Raw genomic sequence first — 21068 nt, 5'->3', positions numbered from 1 at the left:
GGGGGAAAGGAGGAGGAGGAGAAAGCCGAGGAGGGGGGGAAGGAAGGAAGGAGAGGGAGAAATCAGAGAGAGAGGGAGAGGAAGAAAGGAGAGAGAGAAAGCCAAGAGGAGAAAGAGGGAAGGGGGGGGGGGAAGAAATCCAAGAGGGGGAAGGGAGGGGGAGAGAGGAAGGGGAGAGAGAGGGGGGAAGGAAAAATCAGAGTGAGAGAGAGGGAGAGAGAGAAAGGGGGAAAGGAAGGAGAGGGAGAAAGCCAAAAGAGAGGGGGAAGGAGAGAGGGAGGGAGAGAAGAGAGAGCGAGAAGGAGGAGAGCTGTCAAGTTGGTATGAAAGTCAGTTTCTCAGGATGGGCAGGTTCTCACCAGAAATGGGCTTGAAGTCCACTTCATACACATTGCTAGAAGTTTCTATCGGCCCAGCCCTGGACCTCCGGCGACGAGCCCCGCGTGCGCGTCTGGGCTGGTGGCACGATGCGGAGGGAAGGCACTGAGGGCCGCAAGGCGGTGCCATTCGTGTCCTTTCTGGAAGTTGCACCCTGGCCTCTCCGCCAGCGGCCGGGGCGCGGCCTCTGCGCAGCGAAGGCCCGGGGCCCCGGCGGTACGAGCCGCACACACTGGGCCCCGGAGGGTCACGCGTGCTTCGCTAACGAGTTTTCTCTGGACCCTGACACAAGACACAGACAGGATCTGCTGCCACACCAAATAGGACTTTAATTGTGTGCCTCCCCTTGCTAAAATACTCCGTAGATCACAAACGCCTGCCATGAGACACTGAAATCTCTTGAATTCTCACCCCTATGATCTCAGCATTACTTCTTTGCTTTTTGACCAGGACTGGAACTCAGACTCTGAGGCTTTCACTCACCGGAGGATGCTCTACCGCCTGAACCATGCCTCCCGCTCCCCAGGTTTCTCTCACAGATGATAATCTGTGGCCAGCAAGTCTTAATTTTGCTTCTTTGTATCTCCCAAGTCATGCGTGGTCTGTCTCCCGGCACAAAGTCACCTTTCCCTCCAGGATCATTCACGACCTTCATTTGAACACGTGGAATTCAGGCCGGTGGTTTCCCTGGGGGACTTTCCGTGGATTCTCTTTTCGATCGCGTTTATCCCAGAGTGACCAGGAGGTGGCTCCTACTGTGGTTTCCACCAGGTCCCAATCCACGTGGCCCACTCGGTCCCTCCCACCAGGCACTGACTCGACGGTAAGCACGGACCTCCTGTGTGATCAGCCAGGTTGGGCTTGAGGTTGAAATGGACAGGGCTGAACATCAAGATGGACACACCCTGGGCTCTGTGTGTGTGTGTGTGTGTGTGTGTGTGTGTGTGTGTGTGTGTGTGTGCGTGTGCCACCTGCCACCGTCCAATGTAACACCCCAGATATTTTCAGCTAGCCATCCTCCTGATCACAAGCAGAATCCGCCGCATTGCAGGCAGCGATGTTTCTGGATAAACGCCCCTTTGGATTGGTTGAGTTCCCGCTTTGCTGGGACAATGGTGCCGGATGCTCTCAGAGCCAGAGTTCTCTCCGAAGCGTCAATGGAGTTGTAATCATGTCCGATTCAGCCCTAAAATAGACGGCTATACTCTAATCTACTCATTTTTTGGGGGAAAAAATTGGCGATCTACACAAGGTATGTGACGCGCTGCTTGATTAGGCAGATGGAATCTCAGAGACCAGGGCGGCACTTCCTGGCCGAGCTGCGTCTATAGATTCCAGATGCTGAGTCAGGAAGATCCAGAGAAAAGGCGGCTTTGGAAAATGAAAAAAACAAAAACAAAAAACCCCACCGTGTGAGGAACTTCCAGAAAGCCACAGGGAGCGGAGCGCGGTCCCAGGGATCGGAAGGTCGTCGGGTCCCCAGTAGCCCCCGTGCCGGGCACAAGGGTGGGCTCATCTCCAACAGACGCCGTGTATGAAAAGAGGCCTTAGTCCACTCTCACGTCGGCACAGAAATCAACCCCACACAGACCACAGACCCAATGTCACGCAACGCCAAAGACGAGCCAGCCCAGGCAGGAAAGTCCGTGAGACTCTGATCTCCAGTGAACCACCAGAAAACTGGAAGGGGCGCTGTGGTTCAAGTGGTAGAGCGCCAGCCTTGAGTGAAAGAGCTCAGGGACAGCGCCCAGGCCCAGAGTTCAAGCCCTAGGACTGGCCCTCACCTTCTGACATATCAGGGAGGTTTGATGACAGGGCTCTGGGGATGCTGGGGACCCATTCCCCAGGCCTGCCCACCGAACCCCAGCAAGGAGGAAGGGAGAGGCCGCAGGGGAGGGAGGACTGCATGCTGTTTCATTATTCAGTGAGTGCACGTCGATTTTTCAGATGTAGAAGGCACTACGTGTTCATTAACGATAGACGCTGCGTGTGAATCGAAGTGCATCAATTCACTTGGCAAATATTTACCGGGGCTCAACTGGGAGAGGACCGGGTTAAGATAGGAAAGTCCTGCGAGCTACTTCATTCTGCTCTCCATGCGTGAACATCCCCTTGTTCCTCGGCTCCTGCACCCGCCCCCTTGCCTGCGCCGCCGGGGGCGATCAACGAGCATGTATCGGTATATAACCGCACAGACAAGAACCTGGGTGCCAGGTGCCCAAATGCCACCCTGCCCTTCCAGGCACCCAGGGGAAATGTGGGAGCCGTACGTCGGACATCTGGGTCTGCACAAATCCCTGCTCACTCGTCCACTGGCCTGACAACACCCTTGCCCCTTTTGTCAGTTGTGGGTCTTGAACTCGGGGCCTGGGCGCTGTCCCTGAGCTCTTTTGCTCCAGGCTGGAGCTCTACCACTTGAGCCACAGCGCCACTTCCGGTTTTCTAGTGGTTCCTTAGAGATCAGAGTCTCACAGACTTTCCTGCCCAGGCTGGTGGCTGTGGAGGAGTTAATTTGTCCTCAGGGCATTTGAGGGCAAGCTTCTCAGACACATTTCCCTCCTTCCCACCCTCCTCCCCCTCCCTCCCTCCTCCCCCTCCCTCCTTCTCCTTCATAAACTCTATCTGCCCCGAGCTCTCCTGAGAGCCTGTCAGGTTTGGGACTTGACAAGGCGTGTGAACATTTCTTTGGCACCAAGAGTGTGACCGTAGTCAGGGGCGATTAGGAGGCCGTGGAGGCCGTGGGCTGGTGGGGGCGGGGGGGGGGGCCGCCAGGCTGTCCACCCCGTCCACCCATCCCTCAGCCACGTACGGCCCAGCCGCCTACTTGTGAGCAAGGCGCTATTGTACCTTCCCTGCCTCTCAGAGTCCCAGGACAGTGCAGGAGAATGTTCCAGATTTTTTTTTTTAAGCTGTGGGTGGGAGTCAGGAGAAGGAGGCAGTAGACAGATGGAGGTCTCTCCCTGGGGGTCCTGGGGAGTCAAGCCCCGCATTGCTGCGTGTGGGGTCTTCTGTGGGGGCTGGTATGGCACAGGCTCTGGGGAGAGCTTAGTGGTCGCTGGTTTCTTCATTTATTTACCTCAGTCATTCCAGAGATTGTTGATGTCACACACCGGCTTATGCATGTTATCTATCTATCTATCTATCTACCTATCATCGATCCATCCATCCTACCATCCATCCATGCACGCATGCATCCATCTGTCCACCATATCCTACAGTAAAGTGCATTTATCAGAGCACAGAACACATAAGAAATCAGCTATCCTGCTACGCGCCAATGGCTCATGCCTGTCAGCTGCTCAGGAGGCTGAGATCTAAGGATCTTGGTTCAAAGCTAGTCCTGGGCAGGAAAACCTGTGAGACTCTTATCTCCAATGAACCAACAGAAAATCAGAATTGGAGCTGTGATTTAAGTGGTAGAGCACCAGTCTCGAGCACAAAGCAGGTCAAATATGGTGCCTAGGCCCTGAGTTCAAGTCCTGGGGCAGGCGGGCACACACACACACACACACACACACACACACACACACACCACACACACACACAACACACACACACACACACACACACACAGCCCACAGAAACTTTGAAAAAGAAATGTTATTCTGCACGCACTGGACTGTCCTGCACCATGCCCATGTCACTGGGGCTCAGCTTATGTCGGGGTGACGATGCTCTGGGGGTTCCTGCCCATGCCCAGGGCCAGAGCTGGCTTTCCCTCTGCCTGATACCTCCTCAGCTTCTCGCGGGGCCTCCTGGGCTGCACTTTGTCTCATTCGGCAGTGGGGCGGAAGGCTGAGTCGTCCTTCTGTGTTTGAGACTCGATCTGCGGGAGGCCGCTCACGTGGATGGCAGGGGGAAGGGGTTTGGACGTCACTGGTTTGCAGTTGCTTTGAAGCGCTTGCAGAAGGACTTGAGGAAAAGGCCAAAAATGGCTCCATGTCCTGAGATGAGGCCCCACCTCTGCACGTGTGCGCATGCGTGTGCGCATGCGTGTGCGCATGCGTGTGCGCATGCGTGTGTTCTCCACTCCCCAGAGCTTCTCTCTCCCGGAGGTCCTGGGCCGCAGCATCTTGCTGTGAGCCATCTTCTTCAATGGCACTGGTGCCAGCCTCAGAAATCACGGCGCTCTCTCTTCAATACCAAGATGATGATGCCCAGCCCAACATCGCTTTTGATTCTGAGCCAAAAAAAGGCTGCTTGCAGCTGTCTCAGCGTCTTGCTGGCAATCAGCAAAAAATGCCCCCAAACAAAAGATCCTTTAACTTTATTCAAAACTGGCTGCAGAGCTAAGCCAGGAAATGCTAAGCCAGGAGATGCATGCGCATATCAGCGTGGCCCAGAGCTCAAGCCTCCGGGCAGAAGGTTCTCGGGCAGTGGGCATGTTGGCTCCTCACAGGGTTTCCCCGGCATGTCCTGGCCTGGGTTCCCTCCTCTTGTTTTGTTCTATGAAAGGGAAGGTTCTCGAATGCCCAAGCTGCGACTCCCACAGCATCCCACGTGCCTCCTGCTCATCCCTCCGGGCGGCAGATACTAAACAAGGAGCTTCAGGACGGGGCCTCGCCAGTGGGGATGACGCTGCTTCCCCCGGCCCAAGGTCGCACACCTCCTCCTCCTCTTCCTCCTTGCTTGCTCTTGCAAGGATCTTGCTGGCTCTGAGCCAATGCCTCTGACACCGTGAATGGATGGAGGGAAGGCCGGAGGCTGCGGTCTAGCAGGCTAGAAACGGCTCCCCACGCCCCGGGCTGGGACATCTGCACGTGGAATCACAAAGGAAGCAGTCTCTCCAGACTCAGTCCCACGTGGCCTCCACGCCCAGTCTGTCACGAAGCTTTCCCGCCCTGACATGGGGCTGAGATGGAGGGCAGTGAACCCCATGGAAGCCCAGGGCGGCACCGCATGCACCACACGACGCCCTGGAAGATGGTGCATTGTAGGCCAGGTCACCTGCCACGTATAAACGCTCACACCACGTTCATTCATCTCCAAGGAGGCTGCTGTAGGGGCCTTGAATGAAACGCAAGTTCTTAATACACTCGAGGCCTGCACATCAGGATGGAGAGGGGTCGAGGCCTGGTCTCCGGGGACTGGCACTCTTGTTTACGACTTTTGGCTTTCATCAAGATGGAAGAGGGTGACGGGAGAGCTCTCTTGTTCCTCTCTGATGTAAACAAACTGCAGAATGGAGACTTTACCACAGATGCATAAATAGAATACCTGGTTTTTCTAGAGCCACAGACACAACTGTAAGAAGACACACTCGGAACACAGACACACCCAGATCTAACAGCTCAGAGCAGGGGGCCTAGAGCACTGAAACCCTCCCCCATCCAGAACACCGAAGCCCCTTCCACACCTAGAATACCAAAGCCCCTCCCACATCCAGAACACCAAAGCCCCTCCCACACCCAGAACACCAAAGCCCCTCCCACACCCAGAACACCAAAGCCCCTCCCACATCCAGAACACCGAAGCCCCTCCCACATCCAGAACACCGAAGCCCCCCACACCTAGAACACTGAAGCCCCTCCCACCCCTAGAACACCCCAAGCTTGACAACTGCATCCCACAATACGCCCTGAATTCTGTTAACTAAAATAGTTTGCTGCTTGTTGCCGGTTCTCAGTTTGATGGACTTTCCTGCTCGGGCTGGCTTTGAACTGCAATCCTCAGACCTCAGCCTCCTGAGTAGCTGGGGTGGCGGGTGAGCCCTTGGCGCCTGGCTCCGGCTTTATTTTCACAGGCCCAACTTCTCTGTGTGTTTCCTCCTCTCCTGTGTTCACTCTTCCTGCTTTTTTCTTCTCTAATGAGACACGGAGGTCAGGTCCAGCCTCCTTCCTGGTAATCCGGGCTGACCTCACCTCGAGATCTAGTTCTGTGTCCAGAAACCTTTGTTTGAATCAGGCTACCATTTCCAGAGTGTTCTCTGTGGGGGCTGTGTCTGTGGGGTGCCACCTTCCAGGCCTTGGAGGACTCCAGAGGGGTGGGCAGAGCGCATGCGAGGTCAGGACACAGGTGTTCCTTACGAGGAGGGAGAAAGGGGCACAGAACGGAGAAAGAGGAGTACTGGAGCTCAGAGCTCAGCGTTCAACATGGGTGGATTTTCAGCCGGGCCTGGAGGGGTACACGGCAGAGCCCCCCAGGTACTGACTGACCAGAGGGGACCCGGGAAGTCCTGTGCTACAAAGGAACCAGAGAGGAAGCTGTAACAGGTGACATGGTGTTCAGACCGGGCCGGCCAAGGCCCCGGGGGAGGTCTGCTCGATGGCTGGGGCCGTGTTCCATAGAAAGGGCCAGATCTGTTTTGCTAATTCATAATTTTACCAAAAGGAGCCAGGCGCGTGGCTCACGCCTGTCATCCCAGCAACTCAGGAGACTGAGATCTGAGGATCACGGTTCAAAGCCAGCCCTGGACAAGAAAGTCTGTGAGACTGATCTCCAATCAACTACCCACAACAAGTGAGAAATGGAGCTATGGCTCAAGGGGTTGAACACAAAGAGGGCTCACGGACAGCATCCAGGCCCTGAGTTTAAGTCCCAGGATGGGCCCCAAAAAATAGAGGGAAAAGGGCTGGTGTTTGCTGGCCTGACTGTGTCTAGACACACCTAGGGTTCTAGAAGTTTTACTGTCCTGCCATTCCCACCCATCCTTCCTTGGGTCAGCCATTTCCAAAGGACACAGCTCTCAAGAATCAAAGTGGCCTGAGCCCCGGTTCTTTGTTGGGCTCCCTGGATGTCTGACCCCGGCCCTCGCGGTGGGTCAGCTATGCACTGGATTCAGACGTGTGTTCCCTGCCAAGCTATCTTCAGCGATCTGACCAAGAGGACCTGGGCCCAGCCCCAGGCGTGACGACGGGTCGGGCTGGAGGTTAGTGGTGTTCCCACCGACTTCCAGCCCAAAGTTAATAGGGCAGAGAAAACACGTTTGTGCAGCCGAAACCCTGGCCCCGTTTTCCTCCCACGTGCTCCCGTGGCACCCACGCAGAAAGGAACTCGGGTGTAAGCTGTCACGCAGCGTTCTGATTTTGTACCTTGACATAAATGACATCTCGGCCACAGCAACTAGAAACCCTGTTTTCACAAGCCTGGACTCTACTGCTCACGCCATGGTACTGTTCCCAACCCAGGGCCTGGGCGCTGTCCCTCAGCTCTTTCACTCAAGGCTGGCGCTCTACTACTTGAGCCACAGCTCCACTTCCAGTTTTCTAGTGGTTCATTGGAAATGAGTCTCTCAGACTTTCGTGCCCAGGCTGGCCTTGAACCGTGATCCTCAGATCTCAGCCTCCTGAGTTACTGGAATTACAGGCGTGAGCCACTGGCGCCTGGCTATACTTTCTAAATCTTAATGAAAGGAACAGTAGATCTACTGTAAGTGAGCATCTCCTAAACTTTAGGCTCTGAGCTTGCTTTCCACAAAGACAGCTCCTCGATCTTAGATCTTAGACCACCCTGGGTGCCCCAATTTCAGGGGCCAGACTGCCGTGGGGCGGAGGCCCCCGTTGGGTAGATCTAGAGAATTGCAGGTATTTACAACAAACTGTTCTGTCCTCATTGGGAACAGAGGGCGACCTCGGTGCAGACGCGACCCGCCTCCTCCTCAAGCACCCAGCCTGTGCCCGGGAGACGGCGCGCTGCCCTTGGCACAAGCAACTCAGCCGTAAGCACCACGCAGGGGGAGGGTGCAATCGTCCAGCTAAGCGACAGTGGCTTCCTGCTTCCTGTGAACCATCGACCCTGGTGCGCATGCGTGTGTAGAGACACTGACGGTGAGCCCATGGCCCGGGGCCACGGGGCCGACTCCAGGCCCACGCTGCTCAGGTCCCCAGCGCAGGCCCTCTACCCACATGCCCAGCAGACAGCCGGAGCCAACGACCACCAGCCACCGGCCACGTGCCGCCAGAAGCCCGGGGTGCGCCCGCCCCAGACGCCTGACACTAGGAAAACCGATTCCCAGGCCTGTCCAGGCTGGAGATGGTGGAAAAGGGGGCGGGTTCTCAGCAACCGACAATCAACCTTTCCACTGTGGCTGGGCGCAGGGCAGAGGGGAGGATGGAGGGGATGGAGGGGAGGACAGAGGGGGATGGAGAGGAGGACAGAGGGGGACGGAGGGGGGCAGAGGGGGGGACAGAGGGGGAAGGAGGGGGATGGAGGGGAAGACAGGGGGGGACAGAGGGGGAAAGAGGAGGGGGACAGAGGGGGACGGAGAAGGGGACAGAGGGGGACGGAGGGGGGGACAGAGGGGATGGAGGGGGAAGGAGGGGGATGGAGGGGAGGACAGAGGGGGGACAGAGGGAGAAAGAGGAGGGGTAGAGGGGAGACAGAGGGGGACGGAGGGGGAAGGAGGCGGGTAGAGGGGGGACAGAGTGGGATGGAGGGGGGGCGGAGGGGGGACAGAGGGGGAAGGAGGGGGATGGAGGGGAGGACAGAGGGGACGGAGGGGGGCAGCGGGGAGGATGGAGGGAAGGACAGGGGTGTATGGAAGGGAGGATGGGGTCGGAGTGGGGATGGAGGGGAGCACAGAGGGGAAAGGAGGGGGGCAGAGGGGGACGGAGGGGGGGCAGAGGGGGAAGGAGGGGGGCAGAGGGGGATGGAGGGGAGCACAGAGGGGAAAGGAGGGGGGCAGAGGGGGACGGAGGGAGTGGCAGGGAGGACGGAGGGGGACAGAGGGGTATGGAGAGGGGCAGGGGGGATCAAGGGGGGATGGAAGGGAGCACAGAGGGAAGGAAGGAGGGGAGGACGGAGAGGGGATGGAGGATGGGGGACGGAGGGGGGATGGAGGGGAGGACAGAGGGGAGGATGGGGGACGGAGGGGGGATGGAGGGGAGGACAGGGGTGTATGGAAGGAGGATGGGGGGTGGAGGGGGGATGGAGGGGAGCACAGAGGGGAGGATGGGGGACGGAGGGGGGATGGAGGGGAGGACAGGGGTGTATGGAAGGAGGATGGGGGACGGAGGGGGGATGGAGGGGAGGACAGAGGGGAGGATGGGGGGTGAGGGGGGCTGGAAGGAGAGGAAGGGGACGGATGGAGAGGGGACGGAGGGGAAGGTGGGGGGGGTCAGAGTGGGGACGGAGGGAAGGATGAAGGCGGAGGAAGGGGACAGATGGAGGGGGGCTGGAGGGGAGGATGGAGGGGGGAATAGAGGGGAGACGTGTCTCTTACCTTCTTATCACTCAGCCCAGAAACCTGGTCCACATACTCCTCCTGGATCATGAAGGCGGCGAGGTTGGCAGTGTAGCTGGCCAGGAAGATGACGGCGAAGAAGGCCCACACGGACACCATGATCTTGGAGGTGGTTCCCTTGGGGTTCTGTACGGGCACGGAGTTGTTGAACACCAGGCCCCACAGCAGCCAGATGGCCTTGCCGATGGTGAAGGACGGGCCGCCCGGCTCTGGCGTGGCACACGGAAGAGGGGACAGGGTGTCAGACCCGGCCCCGGCTCCCCACGGGGGGAGGGGGGCAGTCAGGAGCCAGAGCCTGCCAGAGTCTCCCACGGACCCCCCATCACCCGAGAGCGCCCGGCCTGCCCCGGGGCCCGAGGAAAAAAGGAGGAGTGCTGGGATGTGTGTGCACGTGTATGTGTGCACGTGAGCGTGCATGTGTGTGCACAAGTGCATGCTCTTTCCCCCACTAGTAGTCCCTGCCTTCATTGATACGTAGAACACCTGGTGTGCGTGGAAATGGCGACCTAGGGGTGCATCCTGTGACTCGTGGAGGGTTTTGTTTGCTTGCTCGCTTTGTTCTTCCTCCTGGAGCCCCTGGGGTGGGAATCTGGGTCACTGCGTCCAGCTGACCTCAACGGACCGTGGGCATGGGGCTACTGCTCCCCAAAACACACACTGAACAAGGCCGGTCTGCGCCGGGAGGCCCGTGGGCGCAGACAGGCTTGGGAACCCGGTGGAGGCTTGCGGGTCGCTTAATATTATTTGTTATTTATTTATTGTCAGTGGTACGCTCAGCTCCATCGAGACTCAAGTGGATCAGAAAACGAGGCTCTGGTGGCTCAGTCCATAAAGTGTTCCCTGGGTCAATCTTTCTAGCTGCCAGGGTTATTATTACTCTTTTGTCTTGGAAGTATAAGTCTGGGGGAAGGCTGAAAGGAGAAGATGAATAAATCTGTATTTTTTGCCCATCCTGGGGCTTGAACTCAGGGCCTGGGTGCTGTCCCTGAGCCTCTTTGTGCTCAAGGCTGGTGCTCTACCACTTGAGCCGTCGTGCAAGTTCCGGTTTTCTGGTGGTTCCTTGGAGATCAGAGTCTCACAGACTTTCCTGCCTGGGCTGGCTTCGAACTGTGATCCTCAGATGTCAGCCTCCTGAGTGGCTGGGATGACAGGCGTGAGCCATGGTGCCTGGCAGCCCTGAGGTTCTTAATGAAATTTTAGAGGCTCTGTTTACCAGTTAGGGCCACGCACCCCACCTTGGGCCATTCTGTGAGTGACCAGGCCGTGTGAGCTCAAACGCTGGCAAAGTTCAAGCCCCTCTCGCCTGGCAGCTCAGGAACTCGGACCCCTGTGTGTGAGTTCTCCTCCGGGGCCGACTGATTTCCGTTTATTATTCTCCAAGCATCTGTCTCCTATGAGATCTTGTACTTCAGTAGGGACTCAGTCAGTGACAACCACCAGCAACAGCCTGGAGGAGGGGACCCGTGCTCCCTTATTCTTGGCTTGACTTGGCTCTTCCCATGTAGATGCGCGGACACACGTGGGACATGCGGACACAGCTCTTTATCCCCTGCTGTACTTCTCAGACCCGGATCCTGGCCCACATGGCACAGGCTAACACGAGCACTTTTGTGGGAGTCTTTGTTAGGTGTTACTGAGCTGCTGGCCCCAGAGACACATTAAACCACAGACAGGGAGAAAGAGGGGGAACACAGAGAAACGAGGATCGTGCCCCCCAGGCCTTACCTCTGCCGTCCGCCAGGCACCGGTTGTAACCCACGGGGCTGAAGTACTCAAACACGAACACGGCCACGGCGGACACGATGAGCAGCATCACGAACATCATCACCCACACGTCCGCGCTGAACGGCTCTGCGGGGGGAGGAAAATGGCAGTGGGGTCAATGCGGCGCGCCGCGCTGAGCAGAGATGATCGTCACGCGAACACGCGAGAAAGGCTGCTTTGGGTTGGAGCCCCCCCCTTTCACTACCAGCTATGACGTGATGATGATGATGAAGAAGGGGCAGGCAGAGGGGGCACTGATTGTCACTCCGTCCTTTGAGGTGTGTAAGGAGACTGTGTGCATCGGCCCCGTTATCTGGGTCTCTGAGCCCAAGATACAAGGAGAAGACCCAGCAATGGCGGCGTAAGATGATTTCGTCCCCGTGTTCCGCTCCATGCTCCATGCCCTAGCCGTTCATACCACAAAGAAGCAGCCTCCAGGAGTCACGGCTTCATGGCCATGTTAGCTTTCAACAGACTCGGTGAGCTCTTTCCGAGTTGTGCCAGTCCTGGGACTTGAACTCAGGATCCTTGGGTACCATCCCTTAGCTTTTTTTGTTCAAGGCTGGCACTCTACCACTTGAGCCATGGCTCTACTTGCCTATCTGGGCATTGAATTAGTTGGCAATGATTGAAAACCGACTGAAAACTGGCTAATAATTCCCCCCCGCCCCCAGCCCCATTTAACCTTCCTTAAACTCCTCAGCAGAGATTGATTCCTCCAGCCTGCTCTGTGTGATGTCAGACACCATGAGGAGACAAGAAAGTAAGTCCATGTTTGGTTTTCTTTTTTTTTAACGCACAAAATGACAACATAAATGCCACCAGGTACTAGTGCTCATGCCTGTAATCCCAGCTACTCAGGAAGCTGAGATCGGAGGAGGATCGCCATTTGGAGCCATCCAAGCCGGGCAATCGAACCCTGGGACTCGTGTCTCCAATGAACCAGCCAAAGGCTCAATGTAGGGGCGTTGTTCAAGTGGTAGAGTCCCAGCTGTGAGCAAAGTGGTAGAGCAAGTGTGTGACCCTCTGTCCTCCCCAGTTGTGAGTTAACACAATTGAAAACATGCCCGGTACAGGTCACACGGCTCCTGTTCAGAATGTTTTGACTTCTCTTGTTCCTAACACAAGCTGACTGACGCGTCTCCAAACACAGCCATGGAACATTCTGGGGCTCACGGGTCTTTTAGATCAGAAGCTAAGGTCAGTGTGCATCTGGCAGAGTTCGGGATCCACGCGTGTGTGTCTCTTCCGGTGCCAATCATCCTTTGAAGGAGAATATGCAAATATATTGCATCCCTCAGATTCGCACGCACAAGGGCCGGCTGACAGTCGCCCATGAAATCACCAAGGACAAAAGTGTCTTTCACTATGAATAAGAAGACCGGCCAATGGGACGGAGTAAATTTATAGGAGAGAAAAAAATTCCACTCTGTGTGCATCCACTGAATTGATTCTTCCGCAGATGCAATGTGAGCTGGTGTCCGCCTCTGTCCGCTCTGATGCCATCCACATTTGAAAACAAAGATGCCGGGGTCCTTCAGAGAGACCGAGACTCATTTAAGGACCCAGGAGTTGGCTTGCGACCAACCAGCCCCGTGCTGTGTCCTCAGGGTGATGGTTTATTCGTTTCGCCCCCACTTTGTGCCACAGCCCCCGAGGGAGATAACTATGGGGTGTGAGCCCCCCACGATCTCATCTAATTGAAGTTGGCCCAGGCTCATGCCGTGGTCCGTGGGCTCTGAGGGTTTGGTGTTTAAGATGGCCGGGGGGGGCCAAGTGGGAGGGTGGCAGGGGGGGAGAAAGTGGCAGATCGCAGCCTCAGGAGACCCCCTGCACCCCGTTTTTTTTGGTAGTGCTATAACTCAACTCCCAAGGATAATAATAAAAAAGCAACCGGGTGTATTCCATTTCTGACGCCGGCCATGAGAGGTGCTGGTGGCAGGAGGCGGTCCTTGGGCCACCCCGTGGAGATGTCTTCTTCGTGGATGAGGAAACCGAGTGTCAGGATGGAGCACAGTTGCTCCCCATTAGCTGACGTGATAAGGAAAGGGCTGCAGCAGGCCCCCCGGCGGCCCGTCCGGACACTGTGGATGAGGTGTCGCCTTCTTGTTTCTCTGCGTGTTCTTCCATCTCCATATTTGGGAGGAATCAACACTGAGTCACAGCCAGGTGGACCTCCGGGACCAGCTCCCTCCGGGCAGGAAGGACGGCCGCGGGCCACCGCCGTTCTGCTGTTCTGCCCCCTCCCCCCCGCCCCCCCATCTGCCCACCCCACATCTGGGCAGCGGCAGCCGCACCACTTCCTTACCCAGGAAGGCGGAAGGCGAGACGGTGCCGTTGCTGCGGGACACCATGACGCTGATGCCGGTCTCGATGAAGGGCACAGAGAAGTCCACCACCTCTGAGCGCTCCTCATTGATGGTGAGCGAGCCCACCGCCATGTAGGCCCTCTTCATCACCACCTGTGGGGAGAGCAGTGCCGTGGTCAGAACATTCTGGAAGGCCAGGGCCACCCCAGGGAAGACAGAACATTCTGGAAGGCAAAGGCCACCACCAGCAAGATAGAACATTCTGGAAGGCAAGGCCACCACAGGGAAGATAGACCATCCCAGAAGGCGCAAGGCCAACACCAGGAAAATGGAATGTTCCAGAAGGCAGGGGCCACCACCAGAAAAGTAGAATATTTTGGAAGGCCAGGGCCACCATCAGAAAAACAGAACATTCTAGAAGGCAAGGGTGATCATTAGGAGACTAGAACATTCCCGAAGGCCAGGCCTCCACCAGCACCCTGGTGGGCCTCCCGGGGTGGGAGTGTTAGCTCTGCTTACTGTTTGGTGTTTGTGGGAGCGAATGTGTGGCCGCGCGGAGCCCGAGTCGGGGCGGGTGCGGGCCGCGGGGTGCGTGCGGGGCTCCCGGGCTCACCCCCAGCCCGCCCGCTCACCTCGCCGATCATGCCGTTCCAGGTGCCGTTGATCTTCTTCCCGTGCTTGCCGTTGGTGACCAGGTAGAGGTCATAGGTGAACTTCACCGACTTGGAGATCTTCTTGAGGATGTCGATGCAGAAGCCCTTGCAGCACTTCTTGATGTAGCCCGGCTCCTCGTCTGTCTTATTCCTGGCCGCCAGTTACAGGAGAAAGAAGAGAGAGAGAACGACACAAGAAGCGCCATCTTATGCCAGGCCCGACGGCGGACTTAAGCCGGCCCAGAAAAGCCGCCATCTTACTGTGATCGAATTGCACTCGGTCCCATTTCCTCACACATTTTTTTTTTTTTTGCCAGTCCTGAGCACCGTCCCTGAGCTCTTCAGCTCAAGGCTGGCGCTCTACCACGTGAGCTACAGCTCCACTTCTGGCTTTTCTGGTGGCTCATTGGAGATCAGAGTCTCACAGACTTTCCTGCCGGGGCTGGCTTTGAACTTGAGATCCTCAAGATCTCAGCCTCCCAAGCAGCTGGGGTGAGGGGTGTGAGTTACCTGCGCACAGCTCCCAGAGGTTTCTTAACCCTAACTCCCAACAGGTGTTTCATCCGTCTCCCCAAATCGTGCTGGACCCTCAGACTGGGGGCCCTGCTGGCTCAGCACCCACAGTGACCTGGAGCCCCCCAGGAACTTGAGGCCAGGCAAGGACGGCGGTGGGGACCTTGGCGCAATCGGCGCCCGGGCCACACGCCCCCCCGCCAGCCCCCTGCCTGCGGACCACGTACTCGGAGATGATGCGCTTCTGGCAGGGGACCGTGTTGCGCATGCAGGTGCCGCTCAGGGGGTCCACGCTCTCCACGATGACAAAGGGCGCCTCCTCCAGTGTCACGATGCTCAGGTGGTCGTCCTCCTGCTCCTCCGTCTCGGGGCACATGCGCGGCCACACATAGTACTTCATCTGCAGGGACTTGTCTTTCCACTTGCCCACCTGCGTGGAGTGAGATGGGGGGGGAGGGCTCAGGCATGGGATGGAGGGGGGAGTGAGGCGGGGGGAGGGGAACGAGCCCCCCCCCTTCCCCACCCAGAGCTCACACTGGGTGAGGAAAGCAGGGGTGCAAGGGTCTGTTTAGGGCGCATGGAGCTGTGAGGAAAGCTCATTCTACCTCGCCGAGGGGGCCGGGGGTCCCACCTGTCTGTTCCATTTCACCTTAAGACGCAGGAGAGAGAGCAGGGTTCAAAATCTCCTGCCCCCTCTTTTAATTTTTATATTTAGTCGGTGGTGAGACTTGAACTCAGGGCCTGGGCACTGTCCCTGAGCTCTTTCACTCAAGGCTGGCACTCTACCACTTGAGCCATAGCACCACTTCCGATTTTCTGGTGGTTCATTGGATATTGGAGTCTCATGGACTTTCCTGCTGGGGATGGCTTTGAGCCGTGATCCTCAGCTCTCAGCCTCCTGAGTAGCTGGGATGACAGGCATGAGCCACCGGTGCCTGGCTCTCCTTTTTTTTTTTTTTTTTAATTATGGTGTATCGATGTGTGGGTATACCACAGCGCAACACCCTTGCGTGGTTAATAGATGTTGATAAAAAATTATTATTATTATTTTTTTAAGATAAAGAGCCTTGAGCACAAAGAGGCTCAGGGACAGTGCCCAGGCCCTGAGTTCAAGCCCCAGGACCCGGGACCCGCACAAAAACCAAACAAAACCCACGAAGATCAGATGCTGGTGGAAGACCCAACCCAGGTTGGCGGGGAACGTACCGTCCCGGCAGAATTTGGACCAAATGTCTCTTGGCATTCTTGCCAGCAAGATAAATGACCATACAACCTACTGTGTACATGGACAGATTGAACAAGGGTTTAAAATCTCTATCTACCCCCCTCCCCAAATAAAAAGGAAAGAAAAGGTTATTTAACACATTAGTGCTGACACTAAAGGTGCTCTTTTGTGATCCAGCAGAGGGTCTTTGTTTTGTTCACAGCAGTGACTGCAGAGAATGCTTTAGAAAACAAAACAGGGGTCTAGCTGGCAGAGAGCAGACAGCCCAGGGCTGAAGGGAAAACATGCTGGGCTTTGGATCCACACTTGGGGGATGCTGTGGGTGGGGGTATGGGGGGATGTGGCCGTAGTTGTTGTTAAGGATAAGCATTTGGATTTTTCTTTTGCCGGACCTGGAGCTTGAACTCAGGGCCTGGGCGCTGTCTCCAAGCCTCTTTGTATCAAGGCTGGCGCTCTACCACTTGACCACTTGAGCCACAGAGTCACTTCTGGTTTTCTGGTGGTTTATTGGAGATCAGAGTCTCACAGACTTTCCTGCCTAGGCTGGCTTTGAACTGGGATCCTCAGATCTCAGCCTCCTGAGTAGCTGGGATTACATGTGAGCCACTGGTGCCTGGCTAACATTTGGATTTTTCAAGAGCAAGTTCCTGTTACTAAATAGGAGATGATTCAGCAGTCTATAAAACAATTATCACAAAAGGCAATCTGTAGACAGACTGATGTCTGTGATCAACTTTGCTTTGTGTTCAGCACATGACAGCTGGAAAAAGAGGTTCTGAGCCCATAATTCTGGAAGCCACTCATTTATTTTTGGTGCCAGTCCTAGGGCTTGAATTCAAGGCCTGAGCACTGTCCCTAAGGTTTTTTTGTTTTTGTTTGTTTGTTTGTTTGTTTTTGGTCAGTTGTGGGCTTGAACTCTGGGCCTGAGTGCTGTCCCTAAGTTTTTTTTTTTGGTGGGTCATGGGGCTTGAACTCTGGGCCCGAGCCCTGTCCCTCAGCTCTTCAGCTCAAGGCTAGTGCTCTGCTCTACCACTTGAGCTATAGCGCCACTTCCCCTAAGTTTTTTTTTTTTAACCTCAAGTCTAGACTCTCTCATTTGAGCGACAGCCCCACTTCTGGATTTTTGCTGGTTCATGGAGATGAAGAGTCTCACCAATTCTCCTGCCCAGGCTGGCCTTGAACCGCAGTCCTCGGACCTCAGCCTCCTGAGAAGCTGGGATGACAGGTGTGAGCCAGCGGGCCTTGGTGAAGGGCTTGTTTCTGTGCAAGACTCGTGTATTGTAAGCTGTTTTTCTTTTTCCCCGTTTTCTTGGGGATGACGAGGCGAGAAGGAAAGTTAATAAAATCTATAGATGGCTAAGAGGAGAGATTTTGTTTTGAACTACAACAAAAATCCACTACAAATATCAGGTCCATGCCGGTGGCAAGGAGGCGTGGCGTTGGAGGCCACACTGGGACGGGCTTTTCTCTCGGTCATTCTTGCTGTTTCTCTTTTGCATCGCTGGGGATCGAACCCTGGGTTCGGCATGTTTTAGGCGCACGCTACCCCTGAGCCATGCCCCCGCCTTACATCTCTACAGATTAAAGTAGGTTACAAATAATAAAGAGCTGACGAAAAGGAGGAACGTTTACATAGAAAGAACCCAGCCTACTTGACAAAATTCTTCCTTCGAGGGGAAGGAAATATGGCAAGAATATTACGCATGGAAAAGTCTGGAAGGACAATGAAGAAGAGTCACTAGAGAAAGAGCAGCTTGAGGCGCAGAGAGGAACATTCCAGAACATTTTATCTATAGAATATAGGATCCTGGAAAGGTAGAGAAGGAGGAGGAAATGAAGATCAACAGGGAAGAGGAGAGACGAGAGAAAAAAAAGTGTGGAAACAGAAAAATCAAGTGAAGAACGTTTAATCAAGTGGGTAAATTTATAATCAAGCGGGTGAACTTACAGTCGAGTTTAAAACACGATCAGGGGAAACCAACCAACCAGCGAAAAGTTAAGACAGAACAGGGAGAAATCAACGAGTGTGAAAACACTCGTACCTCCTGGAAGGTGAACGCTACGCGGACTGAACGTCAGACCACAGACTCCGTGGAGGGGGGAAGGAGGGAGGGAGAAGGAGGCTTGTGCCCCGGGGGGGGGGGGGGGGAATCATCAGCAAACAGTGCTACTGCGGCTCCGTCCTTCCCCATGGTGTTTTAGTGCCTGCGCTCTGCCCAGAGCTGGGCAGATTCCAGAAGAATCTGGAATCCGTGGAAGGACAGAGCCGCTGGCTAAGTGGCGTGTGGTGAAAGGGGGGGTCACAGCTTGTGGCGGAAGAAACAGATGTAAGAAGAGTGCTGGGGGGCGTGGGGGGGGGAGGACGCCTGTTTACAAACACGGCTTAATTAATTAGCCAGCCAGAGGAGGCCGCGTGCAGGTGTCAGGCCGAGAATTAATTAACACCCGGACGCCAGCCCCCGGGGCGGTGTCCAGAGCCACGTGGTCAAGTGCCATGACTGAACTCGCCAGCAGCGCTGTTTACTTTGCCTAAGTTGCTCTGGTGGCCTGATGGAAGCTACTGGACTGAGAAAATGCTAGAATGACCATGGGCTTGGTGGATCGCAGTGGGGAGAGGCCGCTGTGTGTCAGGGAACGCCGAGGCCTGCAGACCCGTCACCTTGATCTTCTGAGGGTCCTGAGGTGTGAACTCAGGGTCTTACCCTGGCCAGGCAGGTGCCCTACCCCTTGAGTCACGCCCCACCCTGCTTGGCGCCCAGGCGGCCTCAGACCTCCGTCTTCCCATCTGGACTTCCTTCCTGTGCAGCTGGGATGGCAGGCTGCTCCACATGCAGCTGACTTATTGGTCAACATGGACTCGGTCTCTGGAGCAGTGGTTGGGATTACAGGCGTGAGCCACCCTACTCAGCCTTCTGCCTCCGCTGACTGCTTCCTTTTGTTTCAACGGGCAAAAGGGCTGCTTGAAAAGACGCAGCAGATGCCATCCCCCGCCCCCAGTGGAAAATATACACAAGACGGTGAGAAACACAGCCGGATGGAGTTGGCCGGCCTGGGGGAGGGAGGAGCCAGGGCCAGTCTTGGAGGAAAGGGGTTCTCGCTCTTTGCCCCTTGTGGGCCTTGGTGAGGGAAAAGTGACTTTCAGGGCTGGCTGTTAACCGTCTCCGTTTGTCACGCGTGCGTTCTCTAGCGGGTTCCGAGTGCGGGCGGTGTGGAGGCTGTCCCGGCCACATCTTGGGGTGGGGGGGTTAATGGAGCGGAAAGTGACTGTGGGTCACACTGTAAATAGAACGCAGCAGCAGGGCGGCAGGGGTCAAGGCAGGGCACCGGGGAGGCCGGAAGCCGGGCAGAAGGACGCGTGGACACGGGGACAGACACGGGGTGGGGGGTGGAGAGTCGGGGTGCACCACTGCTGAGCAAGCTGCTCGGACCAGAATCACATGTGAGAGAGGAAAATGCTACTTCCGGTCTTGCTCCAGAAGCATCTGCTCCAGAACGTCTGCTCCAGAACACCTACTCCAAACGCCTGCTCCACAACACCTGCTCTACAACGCCTGCTCCAGAAGCACCTGAGCCAGAACACCTGCTCCAGAACACCTGCTCTACAACACCTGCTCCAGAACACCTGCACCACAATGCTTGCTCCAGAACACCTGCACCACAATACCTGCTCCAGAACACCTGCTCTACAATGCCTGCTCATGAACACCTGCTCCAGAACACCTGCTCTACAATGCCTGCTCATGAACACCTGCTCCAGAACACCTGCTCTACAATGCCTGCTCATGAACACCTGCTCCAGAACACCTGCTCCAGAACACCTGCTCCACAACACCTGCTCCAGAATATCCACACCAGACCATCTGCTCCAGAACACCTGCTTCAGAGTCTTCACACAGGCTCCACCAGGAGAGTCTCTGCATCTCCATATGGAACATCCATTGATAGGAACTTTCCTTCCCTTCCCCTCCCCTTTCTCCCCTCCCCTCCCTGCCCTCCGGTCCCCTCCCTCTTCCTTCATTGTTGGCAGTACTGCAGGTTAGAACTCAAGTCTAACGCTCACAAGACGAGTGCTCTGCCACTTGAACCGTCGTACAAAGTCTTTTTTGATATATATATATATATATATATATACATATATAGTAAAGATACTGTACAGAGAGTTACAGTTACATGAGCAAGGTAATGAGTCCATTTCATATTGAGCATCATTACCCCCTCCTTTGTTTTTCCCCTGCCATCCCTCCCCTCCCCACCTCCCACAGTCTTTTTGCCTTAGCGATTTTTTCACTTCCTGACTTGGCTAGGATTTCAGGAGCCCACCACTAGGGCTGGCTTTAAAAAAAAAAAAAAAAAAAGAATTGGTTGAGACCTCTTGATCCCTCATTGACCAAGCTGGCCTAGAACCAGAATCCTCTTGCTCTCCTCCTGCACCCCCTGCCCCTACCACAAGTAGCTAGGATAGCAGGCTTGAGCACTGTGCCCAGCCAGCCTCTGCACGAGTGCAGGAAATACAGCGGGAATAGCTATACTCTGACGTTCTGAAATCCCAATGCACCAAGCTCTTGAAAAGTTCTTGAGTATGGACACGGATGTCAGGAAAGGGTTGCTCCGGCTGCACCCCGGCACCTGCGAGGGAGACAAGGGGTGAGGGAGAGATGGGGTGAGGGAGAGATGGGGTGAGGGGGGCATGGCTAGAAGAGGAACGTCACCATGTCCCTCAGGTGGCTGAGCTCACAGCTCCGAGCTGGGGTGAGGGAGGGGGGGCGGGGGTCTTGCCAGGCTGGTGGCTCCATGCGGGCTCAGAAGAAAGGTTGTTGAGAGGGGACAGAGGGGTGGCGTGGGGAGAGAGGAGGGGGTGTGAGGGGAGGAAGAGGAGAGGACAGAGAGAGGCGTAGGAGAGAGGAGGAAACAGAGATAGAGAGAGGAGGAGGCTAGGGAGGAAGAGACAGCAAGAGGAGGTAGCGGGAGGCTCTTCTCTTTGGGGACTGGGGTCACCCACAAGCCCAGTGCCAGCCAGAGTCTATGCGACCCGGCCCCCTCCGCCT

At 56.0% G+C, this 21068-nt stretch overlaps 1 protein-coding gene across 1 annotated transcript in view; it reads right to left on the bottom strand.

The window, feature by feature from the left end:
• Grin2b (glutamate ionotropic receptor NMDA type subunit 2B) overlaps positions 1–21068 on the bottom strand; it is a 119170-nt gene that overhangs the window by 6743 nt on the left and 91359 nt on the right. Inside the window, exons 4-8 of the mRNA XM_042671561.1 lie at positions 15026–15228; positions 14265–14436; positions 13632–13785; positions 11285–11410; positions 9539–9768 (exon numbers count right to left, since the gene is read on the bottom strand). Coding sequence (XP_042527495.1) covers positions 9539–9768; positions 11285–11410; positions 13632–13785; positions 14265–14436; positions 15026–15228 — 885 coding nt within the window. The remainder of the gene's footprint in view (positions 1–9538; positions 9769–11284; positions 11411–13631; positions 13786–14264; positions 14437–15025; positions 15229–21068) is intronic.

Source organism: Dipodomys spectabilis, unplaced genomic scaffold, assembly GCF_019054845.1.
Source record: "Dipodomys spectabilis isolate Male_0828 unplaced genomic scaffold, ASM1905484v1 ptg000644l, whole genome shotgun sequence".
Taxonomy (NCBI): domain Eukaryota; kingdom Metazoa; phylum Chordata; class Mammalia; order Rodentia; family Heteromyidae; genus Dipodomys; species Dipodomys spectabilis.
This window is presented reverse-complemented; position numbering and strand designations above follow the sequence as displayed.